The 22,395-nt window shown below is 38.0% G+C and overlaps 1 protein-coding gene across 2 annotated transcripts; it reads left to right on the top strand.

The window, feature by feature from the left end:
- Nucleotides 1-375: 375 nt before the first annotated feature.
- On the top strand, nt 376-20,930 carry RBBP6_1 (E3 ubiquitin-protein ligase rbbp6; the record flags this gene model as incomplete). 2 transcript variants are annotated; one of them, XM_012939784.3, is made up of 13 exons in its annotated part: nt 376-432; nt 2,415-2,649; nt 2,682-2,778; nt 2,821-2,860; nt 9,896-9,931; nt 9,964-10,052; nt 10,087-10,332; nt 10,370-10,751; nt 10,789-11,597; nt 12,478-12,957; nt 18,955-19,010; nt 19,047-19,365; nt 19,407-20,930. In XM_012939784.3, 13 exons carry the CDS (start codon nt 376-378, stop codon nt 19,633-19,635), a joined length of 3,075 nt encoding a protein of 1,024 aa, XP_012795238.2. In that variant the 3' UTR covers nt 19,636-20,930. The 2 variants fall into 2 exon arrangements, with proteins under 2 accessions (XP_012795238.2, XP_051072707.1); XM_051212523.1 differs by lacking the exon at nt 376-432 and having other exon boundaries at nt 2,444-2,649; nt 2,821-10,052; nt 10,087-10,751; nt 10,789-19,010.
- Between the last annotated feature and the right edge of the window lie 1,465 nt (nt 20,931-22,395).

Here is a 22,395-nt window from a genome sequence, read left to right on the forward strand (position 1 = left end):
GCGTAACGGAATCTGTGCTAGGTCACAATCAACGGAAGAATGCATATGTTTTGGTACAGTTAAACAAGCAAGTATGGTAAAAAATCCCTGGTACAATTGGTTACAATAATAGTTGTTTCCATTACATCAATCGTGTTCTTTTGATAAAAGTAGGTCACTACAAGATCTCACTACTTTACTCGCCCCTAACGAATACTTTTACCTATAGGCTTTCGATCGTATTTCTCTATAACCTACATAAATGCACATCTCTATATAAATAGTTTAGTAGTTTCCGTATTCATTTAATCCTAATACATAAATACCTTCCTTCTTGTTTATTTTATGGGTGTCGTAACCGAAGGATATGAATGACAGAATTATGCGGTTTTGGTTATGCAACGAAATCTCTTATTCCGAAGTGAATTATCATCCTACGATTTCGCAAATAAGGTAATGTTTTTAAATCTCCAACTAGATTATAATAAAACAAACTTTTTAAACAAAACTTCATCGTCATAAAATTCTTTTGCTGTAATTTTGACAATTGATTACTGTTAAATGGTTCATTTTAACGCATCATTCGTTTGAATGGTTGGGCTCGAATTCAGGCTTTCCCGTCAGTTTGTAAGATAAATTTGACAGGATGCTCTGTGAAGAGTTAAACAATTAGCTCGAACTTTCCAAAATAGAGCCTTTGACGGTCACATGGCTCATCCAGGGAAAAGACTCTAAGCATCAAAACCATCGAACACTACTTCGTGTACCACTCGCTAAAGCTACCGACGTTGAGAATATCCTACATGCTAGTTTTTTACTGAAAGCAGATGGGAATGTAAGATGACTGCCTGATGTACCGTGTTCTGAGCTCAATCTCATCCTCAACATCTTTATAGAGTCCTTAATATGCGACGGTATACAAGACTATTTATTACCGTTAAACTTTTCAGCCCAACAGCATGATTTCAGGAGGGGTCATTTACGTATAACCGACCTGCTGGTTCCGGTGGACAGATGGACAACTATCACTGATCGCAAGGGAAAGGCTGATGTCGTATACCTTGATCCCTCAAAGTTTTTTGATAGCGTCAGCCATATATGTTATATTAATAAGCTCATACTTTTAGGTATCAAATCACCTTTAATTGATTGACTCACTTCATATATAAAAAAATCGACATTTTAAGGTCAGAGTTAACTTCACTTGCTCTCAGGCTATGGAAATCCGTAGTGGATTCCCTCAGGGTTTATTAATAGGACCTCTTCTTTTCTTAATTTATATAAGCTATATTCTATAACAAGCATCATCAGACTTATTTTTGCGGATAGTGTGAAACTCTGGAGAGAGCTACGCAACCAAGAGGATATACTGGCAATTCAAGAGGATCTGACTCGACTTCAAAGTTGAGCAGACGACACTGAACTGACCTTTAACACCTCAAAGTGTAAATTAGTCCATCTGAGATATTTTGAAGACTATATCTACAACTTAGGCAACTCCCCTCTAAGAATATCTTGAGTTGAAAAAGATTTAGGAGTCCTGGTACCTTATGATTTGAAGTCTTGCGCCAACTGTGACAAAAATGCCTTTCGAGCAAACCTTGCACTGGTAACATTGAAGCGCATTTCGGTCCAGTTTGACAAAAGAACTTTCCACATAATCTTCAACAGTTTTATTCGTCCCCATTTAGAGTACAGAAACATAGTATTTCCTCCCTTACTCCAAAAGAATAAGGACACTCTAGAAAGTGGCCAACGGTTAGCCACCGAATCGGTTTGGAGATTCAAATTCAAGCCTTATGAAGAGCGCCTCATATCACCAAACGTTTTCCCATTCAAGAACAGGCGTTTTAAAGGTGACCTGATAACTTACAGCATCCCTGACTCCTTTGGACTTCTTCCTAAACACTTAATTTAGTTTATTTCCGATACGAACCTAATCGGTAACACTATAGTGAAATGTATATTGAGTAATTTTTTGTTACGACAAAATAAAAACCACCACAAAACTCAGAACCTGAAGAAACGACTGAACAGAATGGACTGTGTGCACAGCGTCTATTTCTTAAGGGTAATCGTACGCTGGAATTATCCATCGGTTGAGCTAGTCCAAGTGAGTTCCTAGGAGTCCTTTAAGAGAAAGTTCGACATTTCTTTAAGGACTTTGATAGTATCTTACTGTGATTTACCATGTTCCAGGTCCCTACCTGGAGGTATAGGTTATCCACTGATACTGGACACGGAATCCCGTTAAGCCAAGGCTTCTTTTCCATCCAAAACCTTTTGAACCACATGAATATATATATATATATATATATACTAAGCTAAATGTTTGTTTAATTTTAAATACATATACTCTCAACTGTTAGAATCTAAGACTTACGTTTACTGTATACAAAAAATAAATTGGAGAAATTCTCATATTTTGTACTTAGTCTCATTATTCTTCTTGTTTTACTGGACCCGGAGTTCGGTTTCTGTTTCACATTGCACCCGGTTGTGGGATGTCGTCGATCGTGTATTTTAAGTTCAAAGCAAATGTGAAAACAGACTCTGTTTCGTTTGATGGATCTTCTATTTCTGTGAAAGATCTTAAAAATGCCATTCGAACGAAGTGTTGTTTGTATTCGACTGATTTTGATCTCAAACTAGAAGACACTAATGGGAAAGGTAACTAGGTTTTATTATTCAACTTCGTTTAGTCTATTCCAAAGATGATGAATTGATTCCGAAGTACTCAAGTATTGTGGTGCGACGTGTCCCACGTTTAGTTGCAGAAATTCAAAAAAAGAAACAAATGTAAGTACATTGGCTATGTGGTTAATCGTTAACCTATTACAGGGGTCCAGATGATGTAACGTGGAGAGAGTTGCAAAAGAATGTAAGTTGTTTTTCTAAGATTATTTTCTGTCGTTTTGGTCATAACAGTATGAGGTTGATCGCTGACTTACTGGTTCCTAGGAAGTTTGTGTAGTCATAGATATTTTCATACTACTGTGTAGGTATCCTTGCGAGTCTTATCACTGGTAAAATATGTTTTACTTTGGTTGACTAAGGTTTTGATCATAAGAATTTTCAAGGTACTCTCAGATTTTCCAGTCTAGAAATTTGTCGGTAATCTGGAAGGTTAATTAACTGTTGTGTTTAATGTGTCAGTATAAATTAGGTTCCCTCTACCTTCTATTTTTTGGTCTGAAGTGAAGTCATTAGGTATTAGCCAACCTTATCCGATTTGAATACAGTTTGTGCGGCAACAGTCTAATTTTCCAATCACAAAGTGTCCTGAGATCATTGTAACTAACCTAAAAATCTATCTTAATTAGTAGTGGGTTTCATACACCAGTCTGGGTGCCAACTGTTAGGAGGTTGGAGTGTTGACTTTCGGTGGAGTCAATTTGTTCGATTTTGTTTCCGAAATTACGGACTATTAACACTGATTTATCTGTATGCAGTCCATGTAATGTTATTTTCAAATAAAATATTGCTATTATCATTGTTATTGTTGTATTGTAACGTTTTGCAGTTAAAAGTTCACGGATCTTCATGTAATTTTTTCTGCAGTCAATCAAACTCGAGTTTCTTATAGTTAATCAAATAGGTCTCGAAAAGTCTTGTAAAAATCTCATTCTTCGATACTTCATTAATTCCTGTTTTGTGTTTCGGCAAACCACAAAATTGTTACTAGATGTCCTGTGTTTTGTAATACGGATATTTCGTCTCGCTCTACGGCAGCTTAGGTCAACGCACATATGTACTATGCTCTATGTTGGTATCGACTGATAGTTATGTGCATCCAGGGTTATGTATTAGTGTGAATTCAAAATGCTTGTTATCTTGTGGATATCATCATAGCACTACCGGACGATTACTTGTTCGTAGTGTACCGATTTTTAATCGTTCAGAATTGTTTCTTAAAACTGACCCACTGACGCATAGCTTTTGTCTCACTCTGCATTACATTTTAACTTTTTAAATAGCCATTGCAGAGTTTCTCTGTTCTCAACTCTCGTATGTACTTGCTGTTCGTCATATCCCTAAACTTATTCTCTAAGTAACTTTTCCATTACATGGTTTGATATCTACCGGATGATTCATTTTGACTTATGTGATCCAAAATTTAGTATATTGCTTCACTTTCTAAATAAACAAACCCTTAATTGGTATAACTAAAATTAGTTAAGTCTATTACACGTTATCTCAGTATACACGTACGTATCTTATTCCATTGTTTATATTTTACTTAGGTTTCACTACCGAATTAAAGAAATAAGTCTGTTTAGTTGGTGAACGTAGTAAATTTTGTGGTTGTTTGTAGAACAGTGTATTAGATCGTGCTCATAAAATAATTGTGGGGTTTATGTTAATAAGCTTCACCACAGTTTCACCTGCTCATACGATTAATCCATTTACTGTAATTGATATGTCGATCAATTACATGGGATTCGTAATAAAGCTAGATTGATATTTTAAATCTTACTGACTCAATGGTATATCCGGTTAGCCTGAGCTATGCGATCGAACCGGTGAGGGAAAATCTAAGTAATAGGATAAATGTCAGGTTCGCCTCATAACTATAAGACCCAAAGGATGATTTGCTGTTATCAAGGCTGATATTTTTCAGCTGTCGAGATTCCGCATTACTTTAATAGGTCTTTATTATTATTTAAACACAAACATTTGTACAAGGAGGCCTCATCTAGATATGCGCCACATAAATCATTCGATTCGTGTGAGGACTTGGAAACTGCTCGGGTGCCCAGATCGAAGCAGGTCTTTATGTAGAACAAAATAGTTTTCGTTCTCCCGAGTTATTTATTACAACTGATGTATTATGCTACAACATTAGATCTAAAGTCACTGGTTTGGCATAGACGTTTTCCAATCCGAATAGCAGACGAGCGGGTAGACAACAAAGAAGGGGCTGTACTGTACAACGAAACTTTGTTTTTACCGTGTGTAGGAAGGAACAAAGTGCATCACAGATGCCTACTAAAAAATTGTTGTGTGCGTTATAAACTTTGAATAGTCAGTATTATTATTCGGCATAACGTGGGACACAAGAAAATCCAATGGACAAGATCATGAGATTGTATGGACTGATATACTTTAATCATCCTTACATTTAGATAAAACTGCGACATAGCCGGACCTGCAGTGTTACCTGGATTTAACTTAATGGACCATGTATTAGTCTGATCAAACTAAAACGTAATATGTACACGGTCAGTGTCGGTCTGTGCAATGCAGTTGAGTATAACTTCCCGCCTTAAAACTCACTTGACGATCTAAGACTAACTGACCAATATGGTATTATGAGCCTGTTCACTCTAGGTTTCAAGTCCCGTTTTGTAGATACACTAATTGTGGAAAATGTAACTGGTATGCAAGTTACATTCGTAGCCCTTCATATATACAGTCAGAAATCTAAGTTGTAAAAAATTAGGAAAAACCCAATCCCAACTGGAGGGTAGAGAAAGAAGATAATAGAACATCATTAACTTAATTTACTAAAGTGAAGTATGTTTGAAGTTAATTACGGACTTCCAGATATTTTATTAATTCTTAGTAATCCGGTAGAGTTATATTTTGTACACAAGATAACTAACAAGACGGAAATCAGTATCCTGTGGTAGCTAACTACACTAAAAAGTTTGGTCTTACCACAGTTCCGACTTACGATGTTTATCTTCCGTAGTAGTAGTAGTAGTAGCGGCCTTTGTATCTGATTAAAACACTAACTGAGCAACTAATCTTTATCTGCTTTCAGTTAATAAATTAGTATATCAGGCACGCAGTGGGACTAGGAAATGCGAGGAAGGTCGGCGTTCATGAAAAGTTTAATTGGCTAGTGCTAACCTGGACCGTCTTTGTAATAATATGACTTTAAAAATTTGAATATATAGCTCATCTTCGGCAGCAGTTCCGTCACTTCCCTTATAAAATCTGGCCCGTTTGAGTTTATAATTTTGGGAGACTGGTCGTAGTTATCTCCGAACGATTACTTTCGCCGGGTAAGTGTAAGGAATATGAGGGTCATCTATGTGTGATTAGCCGTAGTAATGGCGGTTTAATTCATGCCACCATTGTGAAGCACCAGATTCAGTGCCCTGAACCTGTTTTAGAAATGTCACAATGGCGTCCATTTTGCCTGTGATTTACCTGTGCTGGAACAAGAAGTTGTTTGCATGGCGTCAAAACATGACCGACATCAAGACCCGGCGTCTGATCACCTCTTCCAGGTTCGAGATGTATAAGTCGTGCAACTCAACAGCTTGAGGTACGCTCAGGCATGGTCCGTAGTGGAATTAAGCTGTCTACTGTAATTTCTCACTACATTGATAGAAATAAAATGAAGGCTAACCATAATGATCGTAATTCTGATCAGACCTTAATTAAATACTTTTTCGTGTATTTATTTTCATCAATCTCTCACTACATGTCACTTTGTGAGGCTCATTATTTTTATGCCTTGTACCATAATCCTTGTCATGAATGAATAAATAATCAGAATTCTTCTTATATTACTCGTCGAGGAGTAATACCACTAGACCTTGTAACTATCAGTCGCTACCACATTTAATAAAAACTCACTTCATCTAAATAGTTAAATGTAATTGTAGTTCCAAGATGACTTCAATTTTCACTGAGTAGTGGAATAACGGTATATGTCTGAGCAGTTACAAAGAAATTAATTAGCCTTAATCTGTAACTGCGTGGTATTAAATAATGCCCTTCAGCTTAGTTAACTTTACGCATGCCCTACTACATTTTACTGATGTCAGTGGAGAATAACCGAGCTAGTATTTGTATTGTAGTGTTACGAAGGAGTTACCTTTTTCGAAAGTGCTACAATTTGATTTACCAATGTAGGCCTAGCAAGATTATCGATGGACATTTTATGGGATCATTTTGTTAGAAGTCAATAATATTCCCTCGGTTGAGCCGTAGGTAATGGCTCTTTTAGGACCTAGCTGCTGAGCGCTTTGTTAATTATCCTGACCTATAGCGTCTAATATTTAACAAATTTTGAACTAGATTCTTCAAATTTGGTTAGTATCCATAAATACAAAAAGTCAGTAAACTTGGCAGTCAGTCAATCATAATCACCTTCAGCCTGGGTCGTCATAACAATCGTCTGGGATGGCATTAGCAGGACAAATATCAAGAGTAAGGTAATAGTAACACCATTAATTGTTAGAAACGTATACAGAGTACTGTTGGGAAAGAGTTGATTCGAGAAATAAAAATGCACAACACAGTACATAAGCTGAATACTTGACAGAAATCAATACCTTGCACCTCTGATAGGTTCTTAGTTGTGTCGTGTAGCGTCTTAATCATGAACAAGGGTATTTTTATTGGTGTTAGAGGTCTGAGGGCAGCTGTCATTTCTAGAGGAAACTGGATTATTGTTGAGCGTACCGACCTGAGGGTATGATTGAAGAGCCAAAGAGACAACTGCTTAAAGCATTCGGCCTTTGTGGAAACTTTGTAATATGTTGGCCTCGTATCTCAGAAGGGCTTACCGACGTAAACAATCTGTGGGATGAGGTGAAGTGTTACACCTTTAAGTCCAACCTCTAATCCCTTAGTTTGTGGGCGGACCTCACTGCAGATACCAGTTGTTTGAGGGGAACACTCTATTGCTGTTAAACCTCACTATAATGAACAGTACGAGCTCGCTGTCGGACCATAAATTTTCTGCTTTAAGTCTTATCGTCCTCCAACAGACCTGCATGGTATGGCAGAGTCTGAAGAAACAAGTATTTCAATCAGTATTGCTCGACTGGATCATCGCGAACGGTAAACTCGATCACCATAGCAAAGTAGCAGCTATGGTCGGGAGGAGTCTATTAAACTACAGTTCGCTCCGTTATACTGAGTAGTTGAAAACGTGAACTTTAAAAATAGGGGATGTTGTTAGTTTACTAGTATTCGATCATCGGTGTCTACAAAACATCATTCGTGTATTTTGAAACCTTCAAATTAGCAGTTCTGAGGTTAGATGTAGTGTACCAACCAAGTGTGACACTTAGGACGTAGTGAATCCTTATCGACTGCTATGGTTGGATGTATTCGTATGCTCATCCACTGATTACATTGAGGCTGCCGCTACCTTGACGTTATGGTCGGGCTTTTCTATCGTGATGAACCGATCGAGCTATACTGATTGGGACAATTGTTCCTCAAGGTCATACCATTCTAGGCACGTCGGTTGAAAAGCGGTAAGACTAAAGCCAACAAACCCTAGGTCCGAAAGTGAAGTCGCACTGCTGACTGTACAGAAATGTAACAGGAGTTAAGGGTTTCCCTCGGACAACCAGCATGACGGCGATGAGCCTTCCCGCAAGAGAAGGGTGTGTTTGGAAAAAGTCGACCCTGAAATCGCACACTTCGCCTTATCCCACGGATGTCCGTCTCTGGTATTAATATCTCAACAAATACAGTGCTAACACAAAAAGGTCATGTGTGATCGCCTTAAGCAGTTATCCCTTGGACACTCAGGTCACTAAGACCAACTCTAGACCAGTTTCTTTTTCAGGTACCTTTAGAGGGACCCTTCTACAATATGGGCAACTGGGGATTGCCAAGCACCCTCATACCTCTAACAGCATTAATGATTGATGATGGCTGGTTTAGGAGTAGACTGGAAATATTAGAATGATCAAACCAAATATGACATCAGTCCGTAAAGAAACTAACTTTTGGATTGAGACATATAAGAAGATAGTGGTGATTGTGTGGACCGCAACCATCTTGTCTGTATTTACCGACACGGTTCAGTCCAAGTTTTCTCCAAGCTTCCTACTCCTCACTCAACATAGCGTCTCAAGGTATGAGTTAGTTGCAGTACGTTATACACATTCTGGCCACATCAGTTTGTTGAAGGTTCACTATTTTTCAATAGTTTTGGGACATTTGACTTGTACCGCACGCCTGGTTTCGGTCAGTACCGAGCTTCTAAGATAAGTTTTATGAGCAGAAACTAAGTGGATGTAAGTATATGGATTACAATTGTTAATAGTTCATTTTGTCGGTTTATTCCATTCTCATTACCCCATTTTCCCATGTTAAAGCAAGATGTATATTACAGTAATAGCATTCCTTGTTTGCATGTAGCGTATGCATATCAGTTTCCCAATTCCTTGTGGTCTTGACAAGACGAGCAAAATGAATATCCCGAAATCCAGATGTACTCAAGTCTTAAATATTGTCAAGTAAATAGATATTGTATATGATATGCCATCCAAAAAGTGCCTGAAGTAAATTCATCACATTCAGTCCGTATTCGGCTTTTCGTTGTTTCCGTTGCACAAACGAGGTTAATCTAGGTGTAATATGTGGAGTTAAGTGAGATTTTTATTGATGGCACATTCATACATTTTTCAGATCGGAGTCAGGTCAACGAGTAAAAAAACTGGGAAGGAGGTCTCTCCAGAAGTCAAATACGCGTTGAATTGTATGGGTTTGTTTCAGACATTCGTTTATTTAGACAAACATTATGAATGAGAAGCGGGTAAGTGAAGCGGGGTTGTCAAGTGTGCCAATTCAATTTGGCGAAGCGTGACTCAGTATTTATGGCCAGACAAAAATAGTCTGAAGGCATGTGATGATTAGGAAAAGCGATACACATACTCTCATAAAAACAGTCAAGGTTAATACAGGAATAACTGACGAGATCAAAATGTGGCTCCAGAAGGATGAATAAATTGGTCTGTCTGGAAGCTAGAATAACCCGTGTGTGCTTGGCATAGTACTAGACCTTATAATGTAAGTCGTTTGAACTGCGTGTGATCGTGGCCGGTGGGATCGTAGATGAGCTAAAAAATGAGCTTGTGTAGAAAAATTTGTTCTAATCCCTAGCTTAACAGTTCTTTCACATTTGTTGGATTTAATATTTCTTTTTGTTTTACAGCATACTGCCGCATCCGAAACATCACATGGTTCTAAAGTATGTTTCCATAATCATGCTTATCTTTTTAGCTTATCAATTTAGCGGATTCTGACCTTTCTGAAGAAGAGAAAATCAAACTAATGATGGAGAGATCCTCAGAGACTTACTCAGAGACCAAGTAATCAATTGTATTTTACTGAACTCTGCTTTAGTTTTGCTGTACGAGCCAAGCCATATGGGGTCCCTCCGGCTGCTTATGTTTGTCACAAATGTAATCAGCCAGGACATTGGATTCACAATTGTCCTGGGGTACGTGATAAGACCGGGAAAGTAATGGATGCCAAGTCAATCAAAAGGCCGACAGGTATTCCACAGGACTTTCTTCTGGAAGTTGCAGCTGGAACTCCAGGTGCATATTTAGGAAAATCCGGGAAGTACATGGTGCCTATTAAAGACGCGTAAATCAGTTGTTTTTGTAATGAAAATCTATTTTAGTGAGGCATATGCCCAGGGCAAAAAGGATAAAAGGCCGTTTTCTGTTGAAGAAAACCCTCCATACGTTCCTCAGGAAAGAAATCCTCCGAAGCAACTTGTGTGTCCGTTGTGTAATAAGCTATTCAGCGATGCAGTTTTAGTATCCTGTTGTGGAACAACCTATTGTAACGAGTGCATCATGGGTCATGTTTTTGATTCTCAAGTTCTGGGTTCCCATAAGTGTCCTAACTGTGATGCGGTGCTGACAGACCATGAGTCAAGTGTCTTTGAAAATGCTCTTGTGCGAAGTTTGATTCGTGACTGGCTTGCCGATGAATCTAAAATAGTGGATCCAGAAGTAGTTATCCCCGGAGATATATCAAAGTTCAATGAAAACGATACGGTAAGATATTTTAATTTTAACCTTTCCCTACTTTTAGACATTCGTTAACTGTCGCCGCGTTCTGAAACCAAAACAAGCAACGGCCAACATCCCTACACTCAAACTTGGAAGTACAACTGCAGTGGAATCAAATCAAGTTCAGAATTCACTGAAGATGCAACCAATTGTTTCAGAATCTAATTCTATTGTTAAAAATGAACATACTGATTTACTTTTGAACTTACCCTCTGAAACATCCCAGAGCACAAACTCTGTGACATTTTCTACTCTTTCATCTTTTGATTATGTTCGTGTTTCTGAAATGACTACTTCTGTTGTAACGAACAATACAAATGCTACTGTGGTCACAAGTTCTCCTTGTACCACTATGGTGGGAAATAACAGACAGAATCTGTTACCCACCACTTGTCTTTCAAACACACAAATTCCTTGTTTGAGTTATACTAGTTCTACTGCTGTAATGCCTACTTTACTCCCAGGTGTTAATGGTGGTGGTAATCCTCTTCTTAATGCGCTTTATAGTATACGGTTAGATGACTTACAGGCTCCATTGGTTGCTCCCTCTACTATTTTGCCAGCCACTTACGGATCGCTTGTTGGCGATCCTGAGTGGACAGCTGAGACAGCTTTGGCTGCGTCAGCAGCTCAGAGTGCAGGTCTAGTTGATCCAGTAATACAAGTCAATAATAATCAGGTCGCCTTCGGGCTAGTCCCTGGGCAGTCTATCCCTGGCACGATGCACACAGCTTTATCCGCACCTGTTGAAACACTAAATGGACACAAAATGCTTTCAAAAGAAGAGTTCTATCGGTTGAAAATGGAAGTTCTCCATTCAGCTCGTAGAAGGTAAACCAATTTAAATCTACTCAAATGCGATCGTTTATTTATTTAGGTTGTCATGCCGTCCTCTTTCTTTAACAGTTGAATCTCTTGACTTAAGGCATCACCAGATCCGTTCATATCATGGGTTTTTGTAGCAAAGTATTCATTTTATGGGTAATCGAAGTACCGATCTTCTTCTGAAAGAATGTATAATTTAATTCATTATGTCTCAAATACCAAGTGTAGACTGAGGAGTTCCTGTCGTTTCTCGAACTTAACCTTAAGTAATTAATCTATTCGAAAGATTTATTTGCGTTTCAGTATGGAGGTAGTTTGTAATCATTCACAATTTAGGATAGTGAATATTCTGGGTAGAAATACTGCCCCATGAAAAGACAGCTACGTGGTTCAGCTGTCTTTTGTTTGTTTGACCTCAATTTACCTCCAAGTCTGCGCTAGGCTCAAAATAAGGTCTTTCACATCCGAAGTAAATGCATGTATTAGCAGTTATATAAAAATGTAAAGGTCACACGTTCATGGTTGTGAATTCTCTTCAAATTGAAGTTTACTTTTTAGGGCTTAATTGAGGCTCCACCTTTTACGTTCAGCGTAGATAGTATTCAAGCTAAGTGTTTTGACTTTTTGAAGCTTCTGTTGGTGTTTAATATATACTTTCATATTTCATTTGAATGTTGCTCAGTTTTATGTCTGTACGACCGTATGTGTTGGCTGTTGTTCATTTGTTTGCCTTTGTTTCCATTTCTCCAGTAATATGTATATATGTAAATGCTGTTATCTTGTTTTATTATGGTGTGCATTCCACTACATTCAACGGGTCCACCTAACAGCATGGTTGCCTTTTCTCTGCGTTATTCAGTATCTTATTAAAAAATTTGATTTATAGGCATCGTCACCGCACCCATTCACGTAGTCCTGGTTATGTACATCGAGCCGAACGAATTTATGGAGATTCTTCGCACCATCGACGTGGTTATGATAGAGAAGAGCGAGAGAAACGACCTCGATACTATTCACCTGTTAATTACGAGAGTGAACGTAGTCGTTGCCGACACCGTTACGCTGATGAATATGAATCTCATCGTGACAGAAGTGGGACTCACCGTCATCACTACCGCCCTACTTTCTTTCAAGATCTTGACGACCGGAGACGTCATTATTCACGAGGCCATCCGCACAGTCCCGAACACCGGTCCAGGCGGTCACCAAGACAGTCACCATCAAGTAAAGATGATTGGTATGGGTACAAAGGTCGGGGATGTAGCCTTTCTCCCATCACACATGAACCCTCAGATCCACGCAGATGTCGGGAACCACATGTTGGTAGTGGACATTATGATGAATTTCTCGGTAGACGTAAAAGAAGGTAAGTCACGTTTTACGTTTTCCTAGATTAGTCATTCAGGGTCTCTAACCATCTGTTGCTATCATATCGCGGTCCTAAACCAGGTAGTCTACACCTACCAACATGGCTCAGTTCACTTGTCAGTGACTTCATGGACTTGTGCCATGTTTTGGTCTGGCCGCCCCTAGCTTTCTTCCAATTTACTCTTATACCATTGAACATCGTCAGTTGAGGCAGTCGGAGAAATTTAAACCAAAACGTAACATCAGTTCATGGGACCATAGACTGCTGGACTGATTTATGCAGGTTGATGTACGTTACTTGATTGGGGTCCGCATGTCGTTAGGACCTTTTAGTGAAATGGCTCGAAATCGTTCACAATGATGCAGGTGCATCCACCCTTAATCTTCCTTTAGTCTCTGAGTCTCAAAATCTCGTCTTTCTCGTTTCTTTAGTTTTACACCTAATCTTTTCTACTACTACCGATATTGTTTCTGCATCTACTACTATGAAAATTTGTCTTAATAATTTTATCGCTGTGATAATTTGATGTCACAGCTTAAGCCAATTCTCATGTGTGAGTTTCTACGCTACTGATGATCACTGCCGGGAAGTAAAAACTACGTTTGTACCTTTGACACCACCCGAGATCACCTTTTCCACTCCCGTAATTAACCCACAAGTATTTGCAGAGTAATGGTATAGCGTTTAAAGCGTCCGACTCTCCGCCGTCAAGTCTAAGATTCTATCCGGGCTCCAACTATTTCTTTTTGAACGACAGGATTATATCATTAACACTTACAATTTAAGCTCGACTCATACCTAAGAATCTAGTGAGCAAGCTAGCTTTTTTTATTTTATCGTCGGCCATCACCCTTGCTAATGATTCAGGTCCACGAAAAGTCATTCCTGGTTTCCTGAAACCGATCTCTAAGCTACATTTTAAAACTCAATGTTCGAACTTCGTGTCAAATCGAGAAAGTTTTCTTTATTTAGTACTGGGATTTCGTGCTTGTAACATATGCTCTGTCTCCCTTACCAATCAGAATTCTAGTTCTAATTCCGTTTACTCTGTCTACTATTTCTTGTATAGCATTATGTCCCAGAATTGAGCATTGTACGCCTGAGCAGTATCGTTGACCCTATGTCGACACAGCCAAGCTCCTATTAGTCTACTGTTTGCAAGCTTTTCTCTGAGTCCAAAGAGTCAACAGCCAACTTCTGTTATTGCATTTTAGAGATACGTAGGTTTATATACAATTTTGCATAAACGAGCTGAAAGCGTCTGTGAACAGAGCAATCTGGGAAATATAGATTGACATTAAAATAGGATTAATAAGTAGCATACAGATAGTTGGTTAAACGGAAGCTTACATAGTAATCCAGTTACTTATTGATTCTACAACAATAAATTAAATATTAAAAATCCGAAAACCAATTCAAGCTTTTACGATACTCATTCCGTTATGACATAAAGAAAGACATGATCGACCTAACGACAATCCACCAATCATCGTGAAAGAGACTCAATGAAGGACTCACTCATTTTGAAGCAGATATTTAATTTCTGATTATTCTCTAGTTACTCACTACCTGTAAACAACCTGGACGAAAAATTAACACAAGTCTTCCACACTTTTTGAGGTTGAGCAGACCAAAGCGAGGGAGAGCAGCTGTTCCTGATGGATAACCCGTCTGATCGTTAAAAACAATTATCTTGTATTAGTAGTTAAGTTGGCTAAGATACTAACTAGTATTTGGGAACTTCGCATCTGACTGATCTCGGAGGCTGATCATTCCAATTTTTAAAGCAACACTTCAATTTGTTGGTCAAGAGATTCTGTGGCAATGTCTGTCATCGAAAGGTATACCAAAGAAGTGCATCTACCTTGAACAGGCTCTCTATTCGTTGCCGGCTTCATTTATCTTGATATTCTCATCAGTCCTGATAGATCTCGTCACCAGTTAGGAGAACTCGATTGGTGTTTGCCAATTCGTATCACTTGTGACGTATATGAGATGTCCACCTACCAAGTAAAGGGTTTGGATACCGTTCAATATTGCACTCTGTTCTACTTTGTGGGTGTGAAACACCGCCATTGTAATAGAGAATATTCGTTGGTTACTAGTATTCGACCATAAATATTTTTTGAGGAGTTTAGTTGTGTGAGCTGAACGATTTTATTGTAGAGCTTTGACTGTTCTTCTGAATAACGTCATCTCCACGACCAAACCATTTAGCTTAGAGGACGGAACAACCAAAATTATCCACCTAAGCAACGAACCTTCACCGTCTCAAAAATTATTGGTGTCTTTGATACATTGCTCGTGTATTTTGGGACCAACGATCAGGAAGTGTTTGGGTTCGAAAATGGAGAAGGAAAATCGATCGATGACCTAGTCAATCTGGATTGACTGAAATTGTTATAACGTTCATTACGTATGCCTGATTACTGTTTACTCCCTCATCTTTTCTATTTCTTCTGGCGGTGGACTTGATGATGCAAAACTCCACATCTGGGCAGAGGCACAGAATAAAATGGACAGGTTTTGGACTTCGCTGATGACCTAATACTAGCTGAAACTTAGAGGACCACTACAACCATAATCGAGAACGTACAATTATTTACAGACAAATATCTACATGAGATGCTCCAGATCCGTTGGCCGGATAACATCAGTGACCACCTACTGTGAGAGAGAACAAACCAGTTTCGAACTGAAGAGTAAATTAGAAAATGACGTTGTAAGTGGATAGGACATACATTGAGGGAATCATCAAAGTGATTCACGACGCAAGCCCAAACTTGTAATGGTGAAGGGAAAATGAGAAGTGAAAGACTACTTAACACATTCGTCGGCAATGGTAGGTAGACATGAGTAGGATGAATAGCAGCTGGAGAGGAGAGCCCATGAGCAAGTTTGATGGAGAATGCTGGTTGGTGGTCTATGGTCCTGGACGAGTGGTAGGAGGTGTAAGTAGGTATAAGACAGAAGAGGTTGGTCATATGCGAACTCCAAATCATCTAGTCGCATTCAAGCTGTCCATTGTATTCCATACTTTCCCACTCTGCTTTTCCGAACCCTAACCTCAATGTTTAGTTTCTTACATCGTTCCGGTCTCTTACTATACGTCTTGTTTATTTCACATTGTCGTGTTAGTTCTGTATAACAAAGTTGTGCGAGCTCATATGTTTTGGGTTCTATCTTGGAGACGACGCACTAACAGTAATTTAGAGTTTGCTTTGTTTTACAGTATTTTCCAACCTCCACCATCAGTCCCTTGAGATAATAAATTACTCTGAAAATTTAGCTTCCTATAAGCAGTGAGAACCATCACAGTATATCAGTCTTGTGTCTTCATTCAACCTCTCTTGTAGAGAATATATCTCTGATAGCGCTATTTAGTGGTATATCTGTGTTGATGTGTGTTAACTATTTCTTGATACTGCGAAAACTTGATATGAGTTGTCCACTCTCCCTCATTATAAGGAATCAGATATAGACTGTATTTGATTTCTTTTTTCTGTTCACGTTGAACTCGGTAAAGTCTTATGTTACAGAAGTTTTAACAAAGCTTTGGGATCATAAAGTTTCACTCATGCCTTTCCTGTGCATGATATACCGATGATATGTGACCAGTTATTCATCTTATGGATTAAAATACTGTTTCTTATCAGACCGATTACTTTATGTTTAGAACATTCGACGTTCAACTAACTGCTTGGGCGTTCAGACTTCAATCTACATACTTTGTTTTAAATATCTCATTTACAATATTATAGTTATCTACACGAATCCATATTCGTTGGATAAGATTAAAAAGATTTCGTATAGGGTTTTTGACATTATTTCGATAGTGCTTGTGCACCATACTATCCATTTCCTGTACTTACCATGTCGTTTTTAGTGTATAATAATCCTCACTTTGTAATCCGTCATGTGGCTCAGTTGTATGAATATCTTATTCTTGTTAATATTTTCGAAATATAGTGTTCAGTTTTCGATTATGTTCTTATCACTTGAAGTTTTCAAATCAGTCGTATAAACAAAATACAGAAGTTCAGTTCTCCAACCGACTTAATATAATGTAAGACATCTGGTAACTAACTCGGATGTTCCTCGTTTCATCATCTCAACGTTCTTTACTCCTGTCACTTCTAACTCGTTACTCGTTTGTCTGTTGTCACCAGAAATTTATTTGGAGTAAAACGAAGCATAATAATCCAAATACTTACATACGCCTATTTACTAGTTTTTGTTCACGAAACATGTCTTAGAAGTTTGATACTAACCAAGATTAGGCGTGCGGTACTAGTCAATTATCCCAAATCGATTGAAAAGTTGTCAATTTCATCAACTGTGGTGGTCGGGACGTGTATTAAGTGCCTCAACCGCTTACCTTTGTTAAGTCTTGAGTTTAATTTTTGGTTCGTACCTTATGATCTATCGAATTCATCCTCTCGTTTCACACAGCTGTTTAACGTTTCTAATGATTATCGATACCTGCCATTACTTGAACTCGTGCTATTTATCTTAATTTTATCATATAGGCCTAATGTGTTATTGCATCTTAAGCTAATAGTCAAAGCTAGGTAACCTGTCTCAGAATCGTTTGAAATGTCTCAGGTGTATCCACTCTTTGTGTTCCCTTACATCTCGGGTTTTAAAAATATTTTATACTTTTTATTCTGTAAATTCATCCTTTACATATTTTATCTTCTGTCCCTAATTTTTTTTACTACTATTCATCCTGTTGCTGTTTTACTGTGTCATCTTTTTCATGTCTGTGCTGATGTAGTGTGTTGACTTGGACTAATGTAAATACGTGTCAGTCGCTACGTTGTTTATAATTAACTACATCGGTTAAAATTTATCGTATGCATAATTTGCATTCGGAATTTTTTGTTTCAGATCTTATCGTTTACTCAGTTATTTGAGATTTTACTTTTAAATTGTCTCAAGTAGTTGACTACTGTTCAGATTCACCGAAATTCGTTCAAACAACAAGAACTTTGCGTTTTTCCTGTCAATTGAATATACTGTGTATGCATAACATTTTGTGTTTTCATACACGTTTTCCTTTGTTTACTTGAAGCAAGCAGGAACAAAGAACTAAACAGTAACATATATTCATCTGTCGCATCACATTCCTATTGGCTACAGAAGCAAAATTACAAATTAGGTTGGAAGTTTTGATATATGACCAGTGAAAACATGTGATTGGGCTTCGAGCAAAGATAAACAAATACTGAGCTTACTGATATATGAATTCCTTTTTATTATTGATTTTTACTCCAGACGTGATATGTATGGGGAATAGTGGTTGTATTGGATAAATCTATTGTCTAAGTTGTACTATGGTTCTCTATTCTTAGTCGAGAATCGTATACATAATATAATGTGGTCCTCAGTCTTTGCATAGCGTATCGATCGAGTATCCAGTTTACTCGTAATATAATTTGTACATAGATCGTATTATATTATCTGTGGCATACAGAAAATGTAATGTCAAAGTTAATACAAACACATCTATACAGCATAGCAAACATGCAAATAAAAATAAGTGTCTAAGTAATATATTGCAAATATATATCATGTACAGTGACATTAATTCAGTAGCAAAGGACAAAAAAGCTAGGAATAAGTGGTTGTGCAATGAAAAAGCACTACTGACAATTAACAATAACTTATTGTTCTGTGGTTTCATCTGTGTGATCATGTCAACAAATACGATGGCAGTCCAGCACTGTATACTGAACACTACGAGATGGGTGTAATTTTGTAGTTCTTTTGCATATTCAGTATACAAATAATATAAAAATTTACTAACTGACTACAGGTGATATAATGGATAATTCTCTCGTCCTCAACTTTGTTTTATATAACATCATATGTTTATATGCGTTCATCCACTCGGCTAATTTAATTTCAATCACACTTGTGGGTTTGTTTTGTTTCAAGTTTCCTCATATTTACCCATTCTATCATAATATAGAGTTTCTTTTTTAATTGCAGTCGAACACCCATGTCTGTTGTCCCTCAGTATGATGTCTCTGATCCGGAATCTATTGGTAAGTAATTTTGGCTTTTAACACTATTATTTTTAGGACCTAGAAATCCTTCTCTGCCAAGAGATACATCTCAGAGGCAGTTTGATATACCTGGACCAAATCAAATATTAGATAATTTCAATCGTGTTTCACATAATTTATCATGTGAAACGTTTTCTGGTGACTCAACAAAACAATCCCCCATTTCTCTGAATCCTAATAATGATCTCATCTGTAAAGATGAATGCTTAATAGGACACTCTGTTGTCAGTAGAATTATTAGTAATGATGAATCATTTGTACCTCACAGAAAGAAGGTTAAAGTTAAGAAGGAGAAAAAGCATAAGAAGCATAAACACAAACATTCTGACAAAAGGTAACTATTATTATTTACTTTGTTACATAATAATATATTAGGGCTTGTACTCAACTCGACGATTCAACTAATCAACTATTTATGAATCCAGGTGACACAGTATCTTGTTCTAATATTGATGTATCTGATAAGAAGCATGCAAAGAAACACAAGAAACATAAGAAACATAAACATGGAAATAAAGAAGACAAGAAACAAGTTAACTCAGATGTAAATTCATCAGTACAATGTATAAGTCTAGATAAAATCAATGTAAATGAGCTTAGCTAATAAACTCTTCTAGTTCTTTCCATGTACATAGGTTTTGAAGAACATGTATATAATGTCTAGATTATAATGATCAAGTTTACGAATTTACTGGACTTCATAATTTTAAATAAATTATTTTTTATCATGAATAAAGTGTTATTCTTTCATAAAGTCGTTTTGTGTACCCATAACCTTAAAAAGTAAAGAAGGATGAATAACTTTTATTGGCAATATTAGTTGTGATTGTTTTGAAGTTTACTACAATAAACTTCGGATTTTAAAATATTTTTTATATGAGAAGCAATAATTTAACTCATTCACCGGGTGGTTGTAAATGAGCCACACTCCAAGTGTGAGGTCTATTGACACTAGCTGGTTGCCTAAACTGAAGTAGGTTGAGATATTAAAGAGGAAGAATGTATTTGTAAAATCTCAGCGAATGACTTTGAAGTAGGTTGAGCCTAGTTGGAACTTGAGACTTGACGTCTGGAATTCGACTGCCTTAACTACCAAGTTGCTGCTCGTCGATTGTCATATGAACAATAGTCTATTTACCATAATCTTGGATGTTCTTGTTTCGTAATCTCCGTATAATAATATGTGATATCTGATTTATGTGCGTCCTGGTTAGTTTTGTGATGAGAATTAGTAACGTTAACCTTTTCCGTCAGTTTCACTTTTGTTTCTGAAAACTTCATGGAAGCGAAATGCCTTATTGTGAAAAAGCGTAGATACTTCAAACGACTAGTTAGTATTTTGTTTACTGAATCAATATTAACAACATACATCTATTAACCGATCCCCTCTCGTTGTTGTTACAACCACTATTGTAGGAAACAATTTCCCACAGATTCAACTCTAAGCTAATCTCTAGACTGTCGAGTACAGAGTCTTGGTTTAGCCAAAGTCAGAACAAGTAAGCTATTTGGCTATATAAACTTTATCTTTTCTGAAACATAAATTAACATCGTTAGCGTACAAACAAACAGTACGGTCTATTAATGCAGAGAAAAACAGAGACAAATAACATACCGAACAGTAGCTAGAGAATAGGAAAAATGAGTCAACAAGCCAAAATTGTTTTACAATGAACATTAAACTGTGATTGGTTAATAAAGAGATACAGTCGTACAAGGTCAAAAGGAGTTGATGTGGTGGTGGGCGTTTCCCTTATTATTGGTGGGTTCGTCTATCAATCACATTTTACACTCCCCCCGAAACGCACACCACGTCCGTTGTCCAGGGTCGTCGTCGCCGTCAGACAGCCGGCTCCTTCTAGTAGACATAAGCGTCGTACGTCCCGAGCAGTTTCTTCGTTTGAGGTTCTCAATTTTGCCGTACGAACTCGTCCGTCAAAGCCATAGCTTACTTGTTCGACAATAGCTTTGGACCATAGACTTCTCAGTGAGCCAACATTGTTTAATAACACTAAGTCTCTCGAAGACTCATCCAACAATACCTTCTGAAACAATAGTGATCGCAGAATTCTTCTTATCGACTTTATGATGCGTCCCCATACACCGTCTCGTTGACTAGACCTCGGAAGTTTAAAGCGCCATTCACAACCTCTCTCTAAAAGGGCATTTACTGTCTTATTCTGATCCCAACTACACATGGTCTGTCTAAGAATAGCATTGGATCCTATAGAACTGCCAGATGCACCCTTACTCTTGTTCGCAACTCGTACAAGGGCGCCTTTCTCAACACCATCCTCGATACCACGGCGAATATGTGCTACCTGCTTCTTCAGGGTCTTAGTTACTGGCTTCTTCGTTACAGTGGTCTTCGGCTTTTTCGTAGTCTTCACTTTCAGTTTGATGTCCTTTTCCTTAAGCTTTCTTGGAGTTGATTTGGATTTATTAGCAGATGATGCTTCAGTTTTTGGATTAACAACCTTATACTTAGTTAATAAAAACGAACAATGAACTTGACGAGAGACATCTTCGGAACGAGTATACCCCGCGACACCATATGCAGATTCTGATGATGCTATACGATCCTCCACAGACATCGATGAAGTACGACTAAGTCGGTCTTTGAATTCAGTTGAATACGGTTGTTCAAACTTATCCTCTAATTCCTCTTTAGCTGAGAGATGATTGAGTACACGATTGCTTTTACAGGGTTCCCCATAGGAACCGAACAGCGTCCAACCTAACAGAGTCTTCACGGCGAATGGTTCATTCGGCTTTCCAGTTCTTACCTCTTTCATTTCGTGTACACTCGGTGCATTGCACCCGATCAACAGTTCGACATTCTCATCCTCTACTCTAGGAAAACTTATGTCTTTTAAATGCGTCCAGGATTTCATTTGAGACGTCGTTGGTACCGTCCTGCGCAACATAGGTAATCTCTAGACTGTCCATACGTTTGGGATTCTAAATGACGAAGACGAGTCTAAGGATGAAACCTCTAGTTGAACCTCTTTACACTGAATTGTGGAATGGTTATCCAACGTTTTCAACGAAATCGTCTTAGGCTCTCCTTCTAAATTCAACCTTTTAGCTAGATCTTCTGTAATAAGAGAGGCATCCGACCCACTATCTAAGAAGGCGCAAGTCTGTGCTACCTTTTCTCCATTTCTTACCAGTACAGGCACTATTGCGAATGCTGCTTGTTTCTGCACACTCTCAACACTTTTCTCCGTACATAGCTGGGTGTTAATGTGTGCATCAATATTAGTATTCCTTGGTTCTTCCCGCAACTCATGTAACAGGGTATGGTGTCTCCAGCCACACCCTTCGACAGCACACGACCTCGGCGATCGAGTTTTTTGCTACG

Source organism: Schistosoma haematobium, chromosome ZW (assembly GCF_000699445.3).
Source record: "Schistosoma haematobium chromosome ZW, whole genome shotgun sequence".
NCBI classification, from domain to species: domain Eukaryota; kingdom Metazoa; phylum Platyhelminthes; class Trematoda; order Strigeidida; family Schistosomatidae; genus Schistosoma; species Schistosoma haematobium.